Source organism: Monodelphis domestica, chromosome 3 (assembly GCF_027887165.1).
Source record: "Monodelphis domestica isolate mMonDom1 chromosome 3, mMonDom1.pri, whole genome shotgun sequence".
Taxonomy (NCBI): domain Eukaryota; kingdom Metazoa; phylum Chordata; class Mammalia; order Didelphimorphia; family Didelphidae; genus Monodelphis; species Monodelphis domestica.
Window position 1 is genome coordinate 418574649 of NC_077229.1, and position 20472 is coordinate 418595120.

General features: G+C 39.7%; 1 protein-coding gene across 1 annotated transcript in view; it reads right to left on the minus strand.

Annotated features, from left to right (window-relative positions):
- LOC130458487 (lipoxygenase homology domain-containing protein 1-like) overlaps nt 1-18078 on the minus strand; it is a 113157-nt gene extending 95079 nt beyond the window's left edge. The window contains exon 1 of the mRNA XM_056824394.1: nt 17943-18078. Coding sequence (XP_056680372.1) covers nt 17943-18078 — 136 coding nt within the window. The remainder of the gene's footprint in view (nt 1-17942) is intronic.
- Between the last annotated feature and the right edge of the window lie 2394 nt (nt 18079-20472).

Sequence of the window (20472 nt, forward strand, 5' to 3'; positions counted from 1 at the left end):
AGTATAATAATAACTGACATTTGTATAGCATCTACTATATGACAGGCACTATACTAAATGTTTCACAAATGTTATCTCACTTGATCCTCACAATAAGCATATGAGGTAGGTACTATTGTCCCCAGTTTACAGATGAGGAAACTAAGGCAAATAGAAGTTAAGCAAGTTGCTCAGGCTCTCACAAGTCAGTTTCCAATGATATATTTGAAATAAATTCTTCCTTACTCCAGGCCTGACTCTCTCCAAACCAGGTACTCTATCTACTGCATCCCTTAATTGCCCCAAGAAAGTATCTCTTTATCTAAAACCAAGAGCCAGCATTAAATGTAACAGAGAAATATTAAAAGAATTTCTAGTAAAATTAGGTTAACGTGAGAATGTTATTTTCACCACTTTCATTTGATATATAATGATAAAAATGCTGAGTATAGCAATGAGACAAGAAAATGAAATTGACCAAATAACCAAAGACAAAGAAGAAACTAAATTATCATTTTAAGTAATATGATGATTTACTTAAAGAGTGCTAGAAATTTAACAAAAAACTAATTGAAGCATTAGCTTCATCCAAAGAGCAGAATATAAAGTAACCCACATAAATCATCAGTATTTCTGTATATTACCAAGAAAACTCAATAGGAAGATATGAAACAAATTTCATTCAAAATAATTTCAGAATGTGTAAAAGATTTAGGAGTCTATTTGCTAAGACACACAGGAATTATATGAAATACAACTACAAAGCATTTTATAGAAATAAAGATAGACCTAAAAATTTTGGGATTAACTGCCCATTATTGGACTGTGTCGTTATAGTAAATAATTGTAATGCTGTCTAAATTAACTTGCTTACTCGGTGTAATACCAATAAAACTACCAAAATATTGCTGTATAAAACTAGAAAAATGAAAATGAAATTAATCTAGAGGAACAAAAGGTCAAGAATATCAACGAGACTTCCGGTTAAGATGGCGGCTTAGAGAAAGCTAAAGCTCAGATCTCCGGAAAACCCTTCCCGACCCATCTCAAACGATAAGCTCCTAAGGGGCCGAAATTCAAAACGATCAACAGCACAGACCCTGGGAACCCTCCTCCTGGACCTGGACCCGGATCAAAAGATACGGCTCCCCTTAAAAGCCAGAACCCGAGATCCCTCGGACCTCAGGGGTAGGAGCGTAGAGTCCAAGGCTCCCGGAAGCCGCAGCCCGGCCGGGCTCAGAGAGCAGAACCCTCAGGGCCTTCTACAGTCCCAGTGAAAGTTACTGCCTGGGGCTTCCGCTGCAGAGAGCTGGTCGAAACAACAGCAACCCTCAGGGCGGGCAAGACAGCCTCACAGGCTGGATCCTGCTATCCAAGTCTCAGTGAAAGTCCTCGCCCTCGGAGCTTGGGCTAGCTGCAGCCCATCCCCCCGCAGGCCGACGAAACAGCCTCACGGCCAGCGATTCTGAAGGCAACTTCCGGAAAGCAAGCCGGGGGGAGAGTGTGGCCTCGTGGTCCGACCCTTCCATTCCAGTTCCAGTGAGGCATATTCAGTTTAACCCAGGGAAAGCTCATAGAACCATCTGCCCAGGACTAAAGCCTCTGAACACCAGACAGAGACAAGAAAAACTAATCCTCCACATTCAGAAATGGCAAACTCCACAGAACCACAGAAGCCCCAAAATACCAAGAAAAATAAGAAGAAAGGGGCGACTTTGGACACATTCTATGGAGCCAAAATACAAAATACAGAGCAGACAGAAGATAATATAAAAGAAAATGCTCCAAAACCTTCCAAAGGAAATGGAAACTCTCCACAAACCTATGAAGAATTTGAATCAGAAATGACCAAAAAGATGGAAGCCTTCTGGGAGGAAAAGTTGGAAATAATGCAAAAGAAATTCACGCATCTGCAAAACCAGTTTGACCAAACTGTAAAAGAAAACCAGGCTTTAAAGGCCAGAATCAGGCAGCTGGAAGACAACGATCGTGTAAAAGAGCAAGAATCAATAAAGCAAAGCCAAAATACCAAGAAATTAGAAGAGAACATAAAATATCTCACCAACAAGGTGATAGATCTGGAAAATAGGGGGAGAAGGGATAATTTAAGAATAATTGGACTCCCAGAAAAGCCAGAAATAAACACCAAACTGGACATGGTGATACAAGATATAATCAAAGAAAATTGCCCAGAGATTCTAGAACAAGGGGGCAATACAGCCACTGACAGAGCTCACAGAACACCTTCTACACTAAACCCCCAAAAGACAACTCCCAGGAATGTAATTGCCAAATTCCAAAGCTATCAAACAAAAGAAAAAATCCTACAGGAAGCCAGAAAAAGACAATTTAGATATAAAGGAATGCCAATCAGGGTCACCCAAGACCTTGCAAGTTCTACTCTGAATGATCGTAAGGCATGGAACATGATCTTCAGAAAGGCAAGAGAGCTGGGTCTCCAACCAAGAATCAGCTACCCAGCAAAACTGACTATATACTTCCAAGGGAAAGTATGGGCATTCAACAAAATAGAAGACTTCCAACTTTTTGCAAAGAAAAGACCAGAGCTCTGTGGAAAGTTTGATACCGAAAATCAAAGAGCAAGGAATACCTGAAAAGGTAAAAATTAAGGAAAGGGGAAAATGTTATCTTCTTCTTTTACTCAAACTCTCTTCTATAAGGACTACATTTATATCAACCTATGTATACTAACATGTGGGGAAAATGTAATGTATAAATAGGGGGTAAAGAAAGACCAAATAGAATAATCACTCTCACACAAAGATTCACATGGGAAGGGGAGGGGAAGAAAACTCCTATAAGAAGGAGAGGAAGAGAGGGGGGGTGGGTTACTTAAACCTCAATCTCAGGGAAATCAGCTCTGAGAGGGAAAAACATCCAGATCCATTGGGATCTTGAATTCTATCTTACCCAACAAGGGTAAGGAGAAGGGAATACCAAGGGGGGGAGGGGGAGAGGGAGAACAAAAAGGGAGGGAAAGAGAGGGGGGAGGGGGAGGGAACAAAAAGGGAGGGACTAAAAAGGGAAACATCAAGGGAGGGGACAAGGGGGACTGTTTCAAAGTAAATCACTGGACTAAAAGGTAGAGCCGAAGAAGAAAAGGTTAGAATTAGGGAAGGCAATCAAAATGCCAGGGAGTCCACAAATGACAATCATAACTTTGAACGTGAATGGGATGAACTCACCCATAAAACGTAGACGAATAGCAGAATGGATTAGAATCCAAAACCCTACCATATGTTGTCTTCAAGAAACACACATGAGGCGGGTTGACACCCACAAGGTCAGAATTAAAGGATGGAGTAAGACCTTCTGGGCTTCAACTGATAGAAAGAAGGCAGGAGTGGTAATCATGATATCTGATAAAGCCAATGCAAAAATAGACCTGATCAAAAGGGATAGGGAAGGTAATTATATTTTGTTAAAAGGGACTATAGACAATGAGGAAATATCATTAATCAATATGCATGCACCAAATAATATAGCACCCAAATTTCTAATGGAGAAACTAGGAGAATTGAAGGAAGAAATAGACAATAAAACCATACTAGTGGGAGACTTAAACCAACCATTATCAAATTTAGATAAATCAAATCAAAAAATAAATAAGAAAGAGGTAAAAGAAGTGAATGAAATCTTAGAAAAATTAGAATTAATAGACATATGGAGAAAAATAAATAGGGATAAAAAGGAATACACCTTCTTCTCAGCACCACATGGCACATTCACAAAAATTGACCATACATTAGGTCACAGAAACATAGCACACAAATGCAGAAAAGCAGAAATAATGAATGCAGCCTTCTCAGATCACAAGGCAATAAAAATAATGATTAGTAATGGTACATGGAAAACCAAATCTAAAACCAATTGGAAATTAAACAATATGATACTCCAAAACCGTTTAGTTAAAGAAGAAATCATAGAAACAATTAATAATTTCATCGAGGAAAATGACAATGGCGAAACATCCTTTCAAACCTTTTGGGATGCAGCCAAAGCGGTAATCAGAGGTAAATTCATATCCCTGAATGCTTATATTAACAAACAAGGGAGAGCAGAGATCAATCAATTGGAAATGCAAATGAAAAAACTGGAAAGGGATCAAATTAAAAACCCCCAGCAGAAAACCAAATTAGAAATCCTAAAAATTAAGGGAGAAATTAATAAAATCGAAAGTGATAGAACTATTGATTTAATAAATGAGACAAGAAGCTGGTACTTTGAAAAAACAAACAAAATAGACAAGGTACTGGTCAATCTAGTTAAAAAAAGGAAGGAAGAAAAGCAAATTCACAGCATTAAAGATGAAAAGGGGGACAGCACCTCCAATGAGGAGGAAATTAAGGCAATCATTAGAAATTACTTTGCCCAATTATATGGCAATAAATACACCAATTTAGGAGAAATGGATGAATATATACAAAAATACAAACTGCCTAGACTAACAGAAGAGGAAATAGAATTCCTAAATAATCCCATATCAGAAATTGAAATCCAACAAGCCATCAAAGAACTTCCTAAGAAAAAGTCCCCAGGGCCTGATGGATTCACCTGTGAATTCTATCAAACATTCAGAGAACAGTTAATCCCAATACTATACAAACTATTTGACATAATAAGCAAAGAGGGAGTTCTACCAAACTCCTTTTACGACACAAACATGGTACTGATTCCAAAACCAGGCAGGTCAAAAACAGAGAAAGAAAACTATAGGCCAATCTCCCTAATGAATATAGATGCAAAAATCTTAAATAGGATACTAGCAAAAAGACTCCAGCAAGTGATCAGAAGGATCATTCACCATGATCAAGTAGGATTCATACCAGGGATGCAGGGCTGGTTCAACATTAGGAAAACCATCCACATAATTGACCACATCAACAAGCAAACTAGCAAGAATCACATGATTATTTCAATAGATGCAGAAAAAGCCTTTGATAAAATACAACACCCATTCCTATTAAAAACACTAGAAAGCATAGGAATAGAAGGGTCATTCCTAAAAATGATAAACAGTATATATCTAAAACCAACAGCTAATATCATCTGCAATGGGGATAAACTAGATGCATTCCCAATAAGATCAGGAGTGAAACAAGGATGCCCATTATCACCTCTACTATTTGACATTGTACTAGAAACACTAGCAGTAGCAATTAGAGAAGATAAAGGAATTGAAGGCATCAAAATAGGCAAGGAGGAGACCAAGTTATCACTCTTTGCGGATGACATGATGGTCTACTTAAAGAATCCTAGAGATTCAACCAAAAAGCTAATTGAAATAATCAACAACTTTAGCAAAGTTGCAGGATACAAAATAAACCCACATAAATCATCAGCTTTTCTATATATCTCCAACACAGCTCAGCAGCAAGAACTAGAAAGAGAAATCCCATTCAAAATCACCTTAGACAAAATAAAATACCTAGGAATCTACCTCCCAAGACAAACACAGGAACTATATGAACACAACTACAAAACACTCGCCACACAACTAAAACTAGACTTGAACAAATGGAAAAACATTAACTGCTCATGGATAGGACGAGCCAATATAATAAAAATGACCATCCTACCCAAACTTATTTATCTATTTAGTGCCATACCCATTGAACTACCAAAATACTTCTTCACTGATTTAGAAAAAACCATAACAAAGTTCATTTGGAAGAACAAAAGATCAAGGATATCCAGGGAAATAATGAAAAAAAACACATATGATGGGGGCCTTGTAGTCCCTGACCTAAAACTATATTACAAAGCAGCAGTCATCAAAACAATTTGGTACTGGCTAAGAAACAGAAAGGAAGATCAGTGGAATAGACTGGGGGAAAGCGACCTCAGCAAGACAGTATACGATAAACCCAAAGATCCCAGCTTTTGGGACAAAAATCCACTATTCGATAAAAACTGCTGGGAAAATTGGAAGACAGTGTGGGAGAGACTAGGAATAGATCAACACCTCACACCCTACACCAAGATAAATTCAAAATGGGTGAGTGACTTAAACATAAAGAAGGAAACCATAAGTAAATTGGGTAAACACAGAATAGTATACATGTCAGACCTTTGGGAGGGGAAAGGCTTTAAAACCAAGCAAGATATAGAAAGAATCACAAAATGTAAAATAAATAATTTTGACTACATCAAACTAAAAAGCTTTTGTACAAACAAAACCAATATAACTAAAATCAGAAGGGAAACAACAAATTGGGAAAAAATCTTCATAGAAACCTCTGACAAAGGTTTAATTACTCATATTTATAATGAGCTAAATCAATTGTACAAAAAATCAAGCCATTCTCCAATTGATAAATGGGCAAGGGAAATGGATAGGCAGTTCTCAGATAAAGAAATCAAAACTATTAACAAGCACATGAAGAAGTGTTCTACATCTCTTATAATCAGAGAGATGCAAATCAAAACAACTCTGAGGTATCACCTCACACCTAGCAGATTGGCTAACATAACAGCAAAGGAAAGTAATGAATGCTGGAGGGGGTGTGGCAAAATAGGGACATTAATTCATTGCTGGTGGAGCTGTGAACTGATCCAACCATTCTGGAGGGCAATTTGGAACTATGCCCAAAGGGTGCTAAAAGAATATCTACCCTTTGACCCAGCCATAGCACTGCTGGGTCTGTACCCCAAAGAGATAATGGACACAAAGACTTGTACAAAAATATTCATAGCTGCGCTCTTTGTGGTGGCCCAAAACTGGAAAATGAGGGGATGCCCTTCAATTGGGGAATGGCTGAACAAATTGTGGTATACGTTTGTGATGGAATACTATTGTGCTAAAAGGAATAATAAAGTGGAGAAGTTCCATGGAGACTGGAACAACCTCCAGGAAGTGATGCAGAGCGAGAGGAGCAGAACCAGGAGAACATTGTACACAGAGACTAATACACTGTGGTATAATCGAACGTAATGGACTTCTCCATTAGTGGCGGTGTAATGTCCCTGAACAACTTACAGGGATCCAGGAGAAAAAAACACCATTCATAAGCAAAGGATAAACTATGGGAGTGGAAACACCAAGAAAAAGCAACTGCCTGAATACAGAGGTTGAGGGGACATGACAGAGGATAGACTCTAAATGAACACTCTAATGCAAATACTATCAACAAAGCAATGGGTTCAAATCAAGAAAACATCTAATGCCCAGTGGACTTACGCGTCGGCTATGGGGGTTGGGGGGGGAGGAAAAGAAAATGATCTACGTCTTTAACGAATAATGCTTGGAAATGATCAAATAAAATATATTTTAAAAAAAAAAGAATATCAACGAAAATAATTTTTAAAAGTGGAGAAAAGAAGCTTTATCAGTACGGATTGCAAACCACACTACAAAGCAGTAATCACCAAAGCTATCTGATACTGATTAAAAATAGAAAAGTTGATCACTGGAATAGATTAAATACATAAGATCCAGAAACAAAGGGGCATAGTGATATATTGTTCTATGAACCCAAGGACCCAAACTACTGAGGTGAGAACTCACCAACTGATTTAAAAAAAAAAACAGCTAGAAAAATGGAAAGCACCTGCCAGAAATTGGGTTCAACCCTATATGTCACAACATATACCAAAATAAATTCCAAATTGATACATGAACTAGATATAAAAAGTCATATTATAAGTAAATTAAAAGATCAGAGAAGATACTTTTCACAGCTATGGAAAGAGGAAGAGTTCAGCACTTGACTAAATAAGAGGGGGAGAATCACAAGAGATAAAATGGACAAATATAATTTAAAATAATTTTTAAATCCTTAGCTAAACAAAATCAAGGCAGCTAAAATATGAAATTAAAGCATTAGCTTGTAAGCAAATTTCTCCAGTAAAGGTTTTATATATAATCTATAAATAATGAATTGATTCAAACATAAATATAATTATAAAAAGTCATTCCCAAATAGATGATTGTTAAATTATATGAAAAGGCAGCTCTCAAAAGAAGAACTTATCAATTATCCAGAAAAGAATCAAATAAAAATGTTCTAAATCACTAGTAATAAGAGAAATGAGAATTAAAAGAATTGAAAATTCCACCTAACACTCATCAGATTGACAAAGATAATTTTTAAAAGGTAAGGGAATGGGGCAGCTGGGTAGCTCAGTGGATTGAGAACCAGGCCTAGAGATGGGAGTTCCTAGGTTCAAATCTGGCCTCAGCCACTTCCTAGCTGTGTGACCCTGGGCAAGTCACTTGACCCCCATTGCCTAGCCCTTACCACTCTTCTGACTTGGAGCCAATGCACAATATTGATTCCAAGATGGAAGGTAAGGGTTTAAAAAAAAAAGGTAAGGGAACATTGTTGAAGGAGCAATGAAAAAATAGGAATAGTAATATAGTGATAGTAGAGCTATGATTTAGTCCAACCATTCTAGAATAGAATGTGAAACCTTATCTAAAAAATAAGTAAATGATATACATGTTTTTCCCAGAAATACAGCTACTAGTCATATATTTTGAAGAAATCAAAAACAGAAGAAAAACACCATATATTACAAAATATTTCTAACAGCCCTTCTTGTTGTCCCAAAGAACTAGAAACAAAGATGGTGTCCATTAACTGAGTAAAAAATGAGCAAAACATGGCATAATAGAATATCATTGTGTCCTAAGAAAGGACAAAGGGAACATATTCAAAGAAAGCTGGGGAGAGTTGTATGAACCGATACAGAATGAAGTGGAAAAAAACTAAGAAAATAACTTTTACAATAATGATTACAATATTGTGAAGGTAAACAGATTTTCAAAAGGTTAAGAACTTTGATCAGAGCAATGAGCAAGCAAGATTCTAGAAGACTGAAGATGAATCATACTTTCCCATCTGTCGAAAAAATTGATGGAATGAGTGAAGAATGAGACATAGATTTTCTGACAATGTCTAAATATGATTTGCTCAACTCTATTTGTTTTAAAAGGGGACATTTTGTTGGAATAGGGCTAAAGAAGAGAAATAGTCATTGTGATTAACAAAAAGAAGAAAAGAAGGAAAGTATGCTTGGTAAAACATTTATAAAATACACAGAAGAGAGCACACCGAAGTTTATAAAGAAACACAAGACAGCATTTGAATCACCATGTTGAAATTATCATATACTTTAATTGAAAAACTAAGGTATACATAACAGATTCATGACTTCTTATAAAATGCTCTTTTTCTGCCCTTTATACATGGAAGCAATTCTGTAATATTTGTTGATGTTATTATTATATTATTATTAAAGGGACAGAGACAGAAATGAGAGATAGAGAAGAGGGAAGGAAGAAGAGAGACAGAAAGGAAAAGTGGCAAGACAGATACAGAGAGAGACAAAGAAAAGCACTGTACAAGATCCATAGGAAATTTTCTGACCAAGTTAATTTTAAAAGACACATCCAGTAGAAGCAAAGGAAAGTGACAAAGCTTGAATACAAAGGCACATCATATTCCTGAAAATAGTGTCAGGCATTTTAAAGTCCAAAATGATTTTGAGGCTAGTGAGGAAATCCAAGGATAGCAAAAAAGAATTTTTATCTATATTGGGGGAAAGAGAGAAATGAATCAAAGAGTTATTTCACTGCTGGATGTTGATGGGAAAATAATAATAGATGATGGAAGGAAGTCAGAACTACCCAAATCTTATTTTGTTTCTGTCCTCTTTTGCCATAAAGTATGACCTTTGAGCTGAAAAGAATGTAACAAAAATAGCTAATAGGAAATTAAAACTGAAAACAAGTTAAAGTTACCAAGTCCAGGTGAACTTGGCCTTAAAGTTCTAAAAGACCTAGTAGAGATGATTCTGAAGCCATTGTCAATGAATGATGAAAGATAATTGCAAATGAGAGGAATAGTACAAGACTGAACTAGCAGAGGGCAACTAGTTGGCTCAATGGATTGAGGGCCAAGCCTGGAGATCAAATCAGGTCCTGTGAATCTTAAAACTGCTCAGACTCAGAAGATTTGATTAAGCTATTCCCCATTTTTAACAATGGAGATACTTGATCAGGAATGTATTGGGAACTTTTAAATTTACTCCACCCTACTCAAACAGTGCCTTAGGGGAAGATAAAGTTGAAAACTCCTGATTGAACAATGAAAAGTCCCTAACTCATACTTATAGTAAAGCTAGAACCTTAAACTAGGTCTATTTTTAGGTCTAATACAAAAAGGTGCTCAGTGCCTATAAAGGTTAAATTAGTACCTAAAAGGTCAAGCAACTTACAAAAGGCAAGCTTAATAAAAAGAGGTGTGAAGTACTCAGAGGATTTAATCTAACCAGAGAAGGTGAGACCAAAAGAAGATGTGAACTAAGAATGGGCAGTCCTGGGAAAAGGCATCTACTGTGATTGGTAGATGTGAAAATTTAGAGGAGGTTACATAAGAGAAAATTTCTTTAAAAGGAAGGGACTTATTGAGTTGGAGTTTGGAGTTTGGGGATTGGAAGTTAGTTGGAGTTGGAGTTCAGAGGTTTGGAGCTTGCTTAAAGACGATCTTGTGGTGAGTGATAAAGACTGACTCACTCTCCCTTAGGCTCAAGCCTAGGCCATTTGACCTAGGCCCTTTCTACTATTTTCTCTCTCTCTCTCTCTCTCTCTCTCTCTCTCTCTCTCTCTCTCTCTCTCTCTCTCTCTCTCTCTCTCTCTCTCTCTCTCTCTCTCTCTCCCATTCCCTTAATTCCTTCATTAAAATCTCCATAAAACCCAACTGACTTGGGTATTTTCATATTTGGGAATTTCCCATGGCGACCACTTAATTTTAGATTTTTAATCAAGACACTGAAAATTATCTTTACAGTTTGGCTGAAACCTTTACAGTTTTGGCAATTCACAGTCTTGGCAAACCACATTTTCACGGTTACAGTCCTGGGTTCAAATCTAGCCTCAGACATTTCCTAGCTATGTAACCCTGGACAAGTCACTTAACTCCCATTACCTAGTCTATACCACCCTTCTGCCTTGGAACCAATGCAACAATATTGATTCTAAGACAGAAGGTGAGAGTTTAAAAAAACAGACTGAATTAAACAATTGTTTTCTTAGTTTTCAAAAAAGGGACGAGACTAGACTCTGAAAAATAGAAGTCATTGAGTATGACTTTAATTCCTGAGAAAGTTCTAAAGTTTGTCTTTAAAAAAGTAGTTGGTGAACACATAGAGGCAGAAGCAGTGATCAACAAAAACCAATAAGATTTCATTGAGAGAAGATTATACCAGACTAACTTCATCTCTTTTAAGACCAGATTACTAGACTTGTAGGTGAGGGAATATTATAGACTGAGTATATATAGATTTTACCACAGACTTTATAAAATTTCTCCTGGCATCATCAAGGACAAAATGGAAATATGTGGGCAAAGCAATTGTAGATTTGGAAATAGCTGAATAACCAGACCCAAAATGTAATCATTAATGACCCAATAACAACTTGGAAGGAGTTCTCTAGTGGAGTACCTCCAGGGATCTGTCCTTGGCCATGAGCTGTTTAACATTTTTATCAGTGACTTGGATGAAAACATAGGCAACATGCTTGTCAAATTCACAGATGACACTAAGTTAACTAATATGTTGGATGACAGTCAGGATTCAAAAAGATATATTAACAGACTAGGATGGCGGGCCAAATTAAATGACAAAGCATACACTTGTGTTTATTTAAGAATCATCTTTACAAATACAAGTGTGAATTTCAAAACTACTCAACCCTATTCAAACCATTCTTTAGAGGATGGGATTTGGCTATTTCCTGATCAATAACAACAGAGATACTTGGAATGACAGAATCAGGTCTTGGAAACTACAATCTCCACCCTACTCAGGGTAACAGGATTTAGGAAGGGCTGCAGCAAAGCTCAAGATTTAATTATTTGAGAATATGACCTTCAACAGACATGTGCAAAGGGGACAGACCTCTGGGCGGTCCTGGGTTAAGCTAGAGCCACCATTGGCACAGGTGAGACACAGGAAGTGAGGTAGAGGAGAGCTGAGGAGGCTGGGACTTCTGGTGTGGAGGAAGAGTGTGGTGGTTGGAGGCTGGTTGTTTAGAGTGGAGGCCCTGAGACTGTTTCTCCATTTTGGTCACGTGAGTGATAGGGACTGTTCTCTTTTCTTTGCCTCGGCTATCCAAGGACCACTGTTGCCTGACCCTTACCATTCTTCTACCTTGGAACCAAGACCTAATTAGTATGGATTCTAAGAAAGAAGGTAAGGATTAAAAAAAAAGATCATAGAGGTGGATGAGGAGAAACATAAGTTCAACATACATCAATACAATGTGGCAATAAAAATAATAACAATATATAAAGGAGATTGTGTCAAGAATAAAGGAGGTAAAAGACCCACCTCATTTTTCTCTATTTGGACCATATCTGGGATATCATTTTCAGTTGTAGGTGCCAAACTTTAGGAAATATGTTTAGAAGTTTGTGTGTCCAGAGGAGGGTGAAGGACCTCAAGACTGTACCATTTGATGATTATTTTGAGGAACTAGGGATGTTTCTTCCAAAAAGGAGGGACTTGGAAGAATGAGAGTCACAAAAAGTTATCATGGAAAGATATCATAGTCTCAAAGTTGGCTGAAACAGGAATTTGAATCTTGTTCTTAAAATTAACTCATGGCGGGGGCAGCTGGGTAGCTCAGTGTGTTGAGAGCTAGGCCTAGAGACGGGAGGTCCTAGGTTCAAATCTGACCTCAGACACTTCCCAGTTGTGTGACCCTGGGCAAGTCACTTGACCCCCATTGCCTAGCCCTTACCACTCTTCTGCCTTGGAGCCAATACTGTTGACTCCAAGATGGAAGGTAAGGGTTTAAAAAAAAAATTAACTCATGGCCATGGGCAAAGCAAATAAGTAAAAATCAAATGAGACAACGCTTAGAAAGTGCTTTGCAAAATCTTAAAAGCTCTATGTAAATGCTAGCTATTATTATTGCTGTTTTTGTTTTAATAACTCTCACTTTATCGTCATGATAATATCCTGAGAGATACTGTTACTATCATCTTAGTTTTTCACATGAGAAACTGAAATGAACAAAATGCAAGTGATTTGCCCAGGGCCACACAGCTTGTAAGTGTCTGAAGCAGGATTTGAACTTAAATCTTCCTGATTCCAGGTCTAGCACCCTATCTACTATATCACCTAACCATTGCTGTACAGACATGAACCCCATCTGGGATTTTCTTGGCAAAGATATTGGAGGGATTTGCCATTTCCTTCTTCAGCTCCTTTTACAGATGAGGAAACTGAGACAGATGGTTAAGGGACTTGCCTAAGGTCACACAGCTAAGTATCTGAGACCAGATCTGCATTTGAGTCTTCCCAACTCCAGGCCTGGCATTCTATCCATGCACCTCCTAGCTCACCATATCTAACTGAACCTATTGATTAAACTCTCTTCCTCATGTGTAAAATGCAGATAATGATTACATGTAGAATCTACTTCACAAAACTGTTGCAAGAATCAAATGGCATCATATATGTAAGGAGCTTCTCAAAGCTTTAAAATGCCCTACAAATACCACCTGTTATATCTTCTAGTTGGCCCACTGGGCAAAAATAGAAACAACAGGCATGGTGCAGGACGGCAGCTTTGGGCTTCTTGAAAGGGGAAAACATGCTAACAATGAAGACTATTCAAAAGCAAAAGGGCTGTTTTGACAGGCAGCCCATGGCCTCTGGGTCTTCAAGCAAAGACTAGATGGTAACATATGTGGAATGATATAGATAGGCTTCTTGGGCAGGTAATAGGTAGCTAGGTGGTCCAGTGGATAGACTGCCTCCTCCTACTTTTGAAAGATACCCTGATATTTATCTGTCTTTTTTTATTTCATGCCTATGATAATAGTTTAACATAGGAATTTTTTTCCTATAACACTTTGTTCTCTACAAATACAAAACACTGGCTTTCATTGGACTCAGCCCAATATCATAAAAGGAGCTGCACTAGGGTTCTAGAGCCCTGGCTTCTAATCTTGGCTCTGCCACTAACTAGCTACTTTAGGTAAATGAGTGACTTTAGAGACACCAGGAGGATACCTTTTCTTCCCAATTTTGTGATAACCATTTAAAAAAATTTGGAGCCAGGCAACTGGGTGGCTCAGTGGATTGAGAGCCAGGCCTAATGACATGAGGTCCTGTGTTCAAATCCGACCTCAGTCACTTCCTAGCTGTGTAACCTTGGGCAAGTCACTTAACCCCCATTGCCTAGCCCTCATCATTCTTCTGTCTTGGAACCAACACAGCAATTCTAATACATGGGGCAAGGGGAGGAAGGAAGGAAGGAAGGAAGGAAGGAAGGAAGGAAGGAAGGAAGGAAGGAAGGAAGGAAGGAAGGAAGGAAGGAAGGAAGGAAGGAAGGAAGGAAGGAAGGAAGGAAGGAAGGAAGGAAGGAAGGAAGGAAGGAAGGAAGGAAAAGAAAGAAATGAGAGAGAGAGAGAGAGAGAGAGAGAGAGAGAGAGAGAGAGAGAGAGAGAGAGAGAGAGAGAGAGAGAGAGAGAGAGGAATCAGGCTACTACTTTTTCATGCACGGCAGTATTTAGCACATTCTTGGCCACAGAGTAGATACTCAAACCAAGTTTGTTGCTTGATTATTTCACTGAATTTCAAGATTTAGCGATGAAGAAAGTCTCACAGTTAGCCTGGTCCACCAAACATGAGAACTCTGATCAACAACATGCTCCCATGAGAAGAGGCTATTGAGTCTTTGTTAAGAGACTTCTGGGTCAGTGGCTGGCCTTTATCCTCCCTGAAGCTGCTCTGTCCTAAGGCAGCCCTTTCAGTGTTGGGAGAGCTCCACTCAGGAGCTTTCCCTAACAGCAAACACATTTTTCTGTCTATAACTTCCACTCCTTACAAGTCATGTCGTCACCGAAACTTAAGAGTTGGCAGCAACCTCAGCAGCTATTTCGGTCAAACCCCAACGGATCTGAGCTATCCTCAGTTCTACCCGAGTTAGCATCACTGGTAGACATGCTAGACAAGTGGTCATCCAGCTTGTATGGAAGACCTGTGTCGGGGAACCAGTCCCTTTACAATGGACCTCTTCCCTTCGGAATAGTTCTTTCAGCACTGATTAAGGAATCTGAGGGTTGTTGCTTTCTTCTCCCCTGAAATCATAGAAAACAAATCAGCTGACAACAAAATTGGCAAGTCAGGGAAATTTGTATTCAGTACTCCCAGCCTCCTTGTTCTTTCCCCTTCTCCCTCTACTCCTTCTCCACTCTGCTTGTGTTCCTAATATTTGTAGTCTTGGCACTAGCAAAGCCTGCTCTAAGGAAAGAACCCAATGAACTCACTCCTCCTGGGGTTTCCATAACTGATGATAGCTTAATGTGAAATCCCAGCCCTGAAGAGAAAGATAAAGGATGGGGAGGTGGGGCACGGAATACCGAAGTATTCTCAACTCTTGAAAGGAGATTGTGGTGGGATGAGGGTTGGACAGAAGTAGCTTGATCTTCCCTACCAAAAGATTACAAATGAATCAAGAGGACAAGACAATAAGGTTGCTCTGAGGGACATTCATTGCAAACCTTAAATTTATTTTAGAGAAAGTGAGAGCAGCTGGGTGGTTCGGTGGACTGAGAGCCAGACCTAGAGATAGGAGGTGCTGGGTTCAAATCTGGTGTCAGACTCTTCCTAGCCAAGTCACTTGACCCCCATTGCCTAGCCCTTACTGCTCTTCATATCTGCTCTTCATATACTGCAATGCATATCATTGATTCTAAGACAGAAGGTAAAGGTTCAAAAAATGTTATCGATAAAGAGAGAGCAAAGTCCAGTACTAGGTTATATGTTAAATAATGAACCTGTATGGATTAGTTGGGATTTCAGTTGAACCTTAAAAGAGAACCAGAATTAAAAAAGAATAAGGAATAAGCATTCCAGTTATGGAAAATAGCCTAAGCTTAGAAGTGGGAATGACCATAATTATGTAAGAGAAGAGGCAGGTAGGTGGTACAGTGGATGGAGTCCTGGGCATGGAGTCAGGAAAACTCATCTCCCCAAGTTCAAATCTGGCCTCAGACACTTACTAGCCATGGGACCCTGAGCAAGAAACTGAGTCAAGACCAAGAATGTGAGAAATCATCACAGAACAGGCCTCTTGCTCAGTGGATCTGAAGTCAGCAGAAATAGGTTTGAATCTTGGTTCTGCCACCTATTCCCTGTGTGGCCCTGAGCATGTAATTTTTCCTCTCAGGGTCCCAGCATGAATCAAAGGATGAGAAGGGCAGGAGTAATTTTCTATAACTATGGATTGGGGTTGTGAGCATTTGAGCAGCATGGACCCTTAGGAGATACAAGAGAAGGATAGAGGAAGAGAAGTTAGTGGCTCAGTGGAGAGAGAGCCAGACCTAGAGACAGGGGGTCCTGGATTCAGATTTGGCCTCTGGCATTTCCTACCTGTATGACCCTGAGCAAGTCACTTTATTGCTGTTGCCCAGACCTTACCACTCTTCTGGTTTGGAACCAATAGTCGGTATTGATTTTAAGACAGAAGGCAAAGGTTGAGGGGGGGAGGAATGAGGGAGATGGTGCGGGACTATTTGAGGTCTCATTTTTATAGAGATTTGGGGGAAAACAGATTCATTCTTATCTGTGCCACCTTGGGGTCAGTTCCTTAACATCTAAAGCATCTCAAAGTTGTCGGTAAAACTTCAGTTAACATCTCAAAATTATTAGCACCTTTTGGATGTTGTGTTGGTCTAGAATTGCGAAGGTCTGGTATTTGTCTGAATTTTACATGTGACCGGGCCAGAACCCTGAAACAACACTTAGATGGCTTCTACTGATTCCGTACATGTTTCAAGGAGGTGAATTTTGGTTAATGTAGGACGCAGTTTTCAAATTATTCTCCTTCCGTCTTTGGGATGGTTTGCATATGACCTCCATGTTCCCCTAGACAATCTGACTTCTTGCCGTTGCCCTTTGATTCTAGCTACTTATAAACTTACTGACTGACTGAGGTGGGGAGTCATGGGGATTAAACACATCCCGCATGTACTTGGTGCTTCCCCAGCTCCTTCTTCCAGCTCTGAATCGATGATCTCTTTTAAATGGAAGAGAATGAATGTGGACCACTGGAGACAGCCAACACTTGTCGCTGGTTTGGGAGAGGCAAAAAGCCCCAGTGATGCTCACCCCAAACCCAGCAGGCTCAGCTGTACTCATATTCATGGCTGGGATAAGATAACTCTGGGCACTTGGCAGAGTTTGAAAATCGCATCCCCTTAATTAAAAATTGCACTTCTCACTGCACCACCCAATATGTCCACCTGAGACTTTGAGCCTGGATTGTCATATAGTAACATTTTTTACAAATTGAATAATTATGGACCGTGGAAAGTGGGCGCTCCTGGATCACTGCCCTGTTGAGGCAGAGACTTCATAGTTCAATGACAGAGCAAGTTACTCAAGACAGACAGGTCATAGTGGAAAGTTCTGACAAAAGGTGGGCTACTGGCAAAGGAGATGACAAAACACTCTAGCATCTTTGCCATAAAAACCTCATGGGCAGTATATCAATACTGCATATAGAAGGGCCTGACATGCTATCATTCATGGGATCACAAAGAGTTGGCTGTGACTAAACAACAACAAAAGATAGAAAGTGGAATTTTCTGACTTTATAAATATTTGAATTTTTTAGAAAGTCATATTTTAAAAATATCCCTCCAACCCCCTGCAGGTCCTACTCTAGGAGCTGTCTACTCTTAGTAACATCTGAGCAGGGTGGAGGAGAACATTGCTATTCCCAGTCCTTATACTAACCCCTGCCATGATCACTGACCACTTCTCTGGGCCTCCTCTGTAAAACATAGCTTCTAACTCTCCCTGGCCAGTTTGCCTTGTTGTGAGGATGGAACAAGATGGCGGGCAAGTGCCCTGGAAACTGCAGTCCCCTGTACAAAGGCCATCGCCTCCCACTCTTCTGGCTCCCTGTAGGGACTCACCTCTGGTCTTGTAGTAATCATGATCTAGCTCATCATCAGATTCAGATTCAGATCCAGATCCAAAGTTCAGCAGCTCTTCCTCATACAGAGCTACAAAATCAAGATCTTTCTTCCTTTTCTTCCTCTGGGGCATCATTTTGCCAGCTTTCTATTTCCAGGAAGCCCTGTTCCTGGATTTTCCCCGATGAGTTGTTCTTGCCTGCCTTTCACCACCACCACCCCACAACTTCTTTGTCTGAGCTCCTTCTGCAATTAGAATTCCCTTCTACAACTCATCCTCCTAGTCCTGGACAGAGGCACCAGTCTGGGCTCTTTCCAGAGCCTCCTCTCTTTCTTGTCCTTGCTCCCTATTCCTGTCTCCTATGCTTTTACCTCTCCCACCACCACCACCTTCACCACTTGACTAGTTGTCTCTGAAGTTTTATCTGTGGTTCCCTCCCCCTTTCTCCTCCCCCACATCCTCCTCCTTATCTCTACTCCTCTCCTATCTCAGAACTGCCTCTGGGGTTTCTCCTTTGGGGCATCATCATTTATTCATCAGTGCACAGGGCTGACTGTAATTTCTTACTCCCCTTTTCATTTCCTTCTCCCTGACTGTTCTGCCCTTTGGCCTGAATCAAGCTATGGGGCCCCTGGCATCAATTGCCAACTGACCCCCATCTTAGCTCCTTCCGAAAACAAGTCATGGGATTTTTGATTTAGAACTGGAAAGGATCTTAGGGGCCATCTAGTCCAACCTCCTCATTTTACAGATGAGTCAATTGATGTCCAGAAAAGTTAAGCCACTTGCTGAATGTTTCACAGGTATTAAGTGATAGAAGCAGGATTTGAATTTAGGTCCTCTGATTCCAAGGCCACTGCATTTCACTTATAAGTAAAGACATCTTATCGTATGATTCATGCTTCCTCAGAGTTCAAAGCTGCCATTTTTGCCATGGAAGGTTCTTCACTATAAGAATCCAATGAAATTATAATGGTAAAAGCACTTTGCACAAATATTAATAATATGGAAATAGGTCTTGATCAATGAATGACACATGTAAAACCCAGTGGAATTACATGCTGGCTACAGGAGTGGGGTGGGAGGAGAGGAAGGAAAGAGCATGAATCATGTAACCATGAAAAAATATTCTAAATCAATTAATTAAATAAAATTTTTCAAATTAAAAAAAGCACTTTGCGCAGGGTCTAGCACATTGTAGACACTTAATAAATGCTAATTTCCTTCCTGCCTATGTGTTGGTTAAACAAGTGATGGCAATCTCTAACCCCATCCCAATTAGGTTGGCTTTCCCCCACATGAGTCATTCCCATTCCTACCCCCCAAGCACATAAAAAAAAAAAGAATCCAGTTGGTCACAAACTGGGCCTGCTATCTTTGAAAAGTTCAAAATCAACCAATAAGAAAAAAGTTCCATGTCTTACGCCCTTGACCCTGCTCTGCCATGGGGGCCTCCTGAAAAATGATTCTCCCTCCCCAGAGTCCCCTTGGGGAGTCTTGGAGGAGACCAAGTGATCTGCTAGGCTCCTGTATCTGGGAGGCCTCGATTTTCTCTCCATTATTCATGGTGCCCTATCATCTTACTGAGCCAGGAGGCTTCCATCTTACCTGAATCTTTTCTTTTCTCTCTTTTTCCCCTTCAATGATGACGACAATTGGCCAGGTTGTGCACGTCACTGCTCCCCCCAGAAGGGAGTCACAGGCCATTTAGGGACATCACTCTGTTGACAGCATCTACCCCAAAGGGAAGGCAGAAGAGGCTCCCGAGTCGCCAGTAGCAGGAGGCAACTAACGAAGAAGGCAGGTGGGCATCCAAGGGGTGCTTCCTCCAAAGACTGGACCACCGAGAATGCCTTCACGGAGACATCTGCATCCTCATCAGGCAGGAGCATATTCCCTGGGATATTTCGAGCAATATGTCTATGTGTGTGGGAGGGTCCATGCAGGTACCTGCTCTTTTCTTAGCAGAAGAATAATGGGGAGTTTAAATCATATCATAACCATAATACAATAACAATTAAATAACTAAATTAAATTAAATAATTAAATAAATGAATGAATAATAATAAATAAAACAGAGAGGGGGGAGTGCTCATCCAGGAGTCTGGAGACCCAATCAAGAAAACAAGCATTCGTCAAGGTCCTGCTATGTGCCACATACAGTTTTAGGCTTCATAACACAAAGAATGAAATTATTCCTACCTTCAAGGACTTTCCATTCTAGCAGAGGAGACAATAAGAGCAAATATAAGTATATGCAGAATAAATATAAAAAGAACAAGTACAAAGACATGAAAGGGGAGCTAGTTGGGGAGAGAAGATCAGGAAAGACTTCATGGAGAAGACTGAACGTGGGCTCATCGTGAAGTAGGAGAAGACTTCTATGAATCAGAGGTGAGGAAGGACTACATGCAGCCTTGGGGCTGTTGTTATGCTCCTGCCAATCGAAATACAGTCTTTTCTCTGCTTATTACAGGGTATAGTTAGTGCAGAAGACATGGAGACAGGAAATAGAATGTCCTGAGGGAG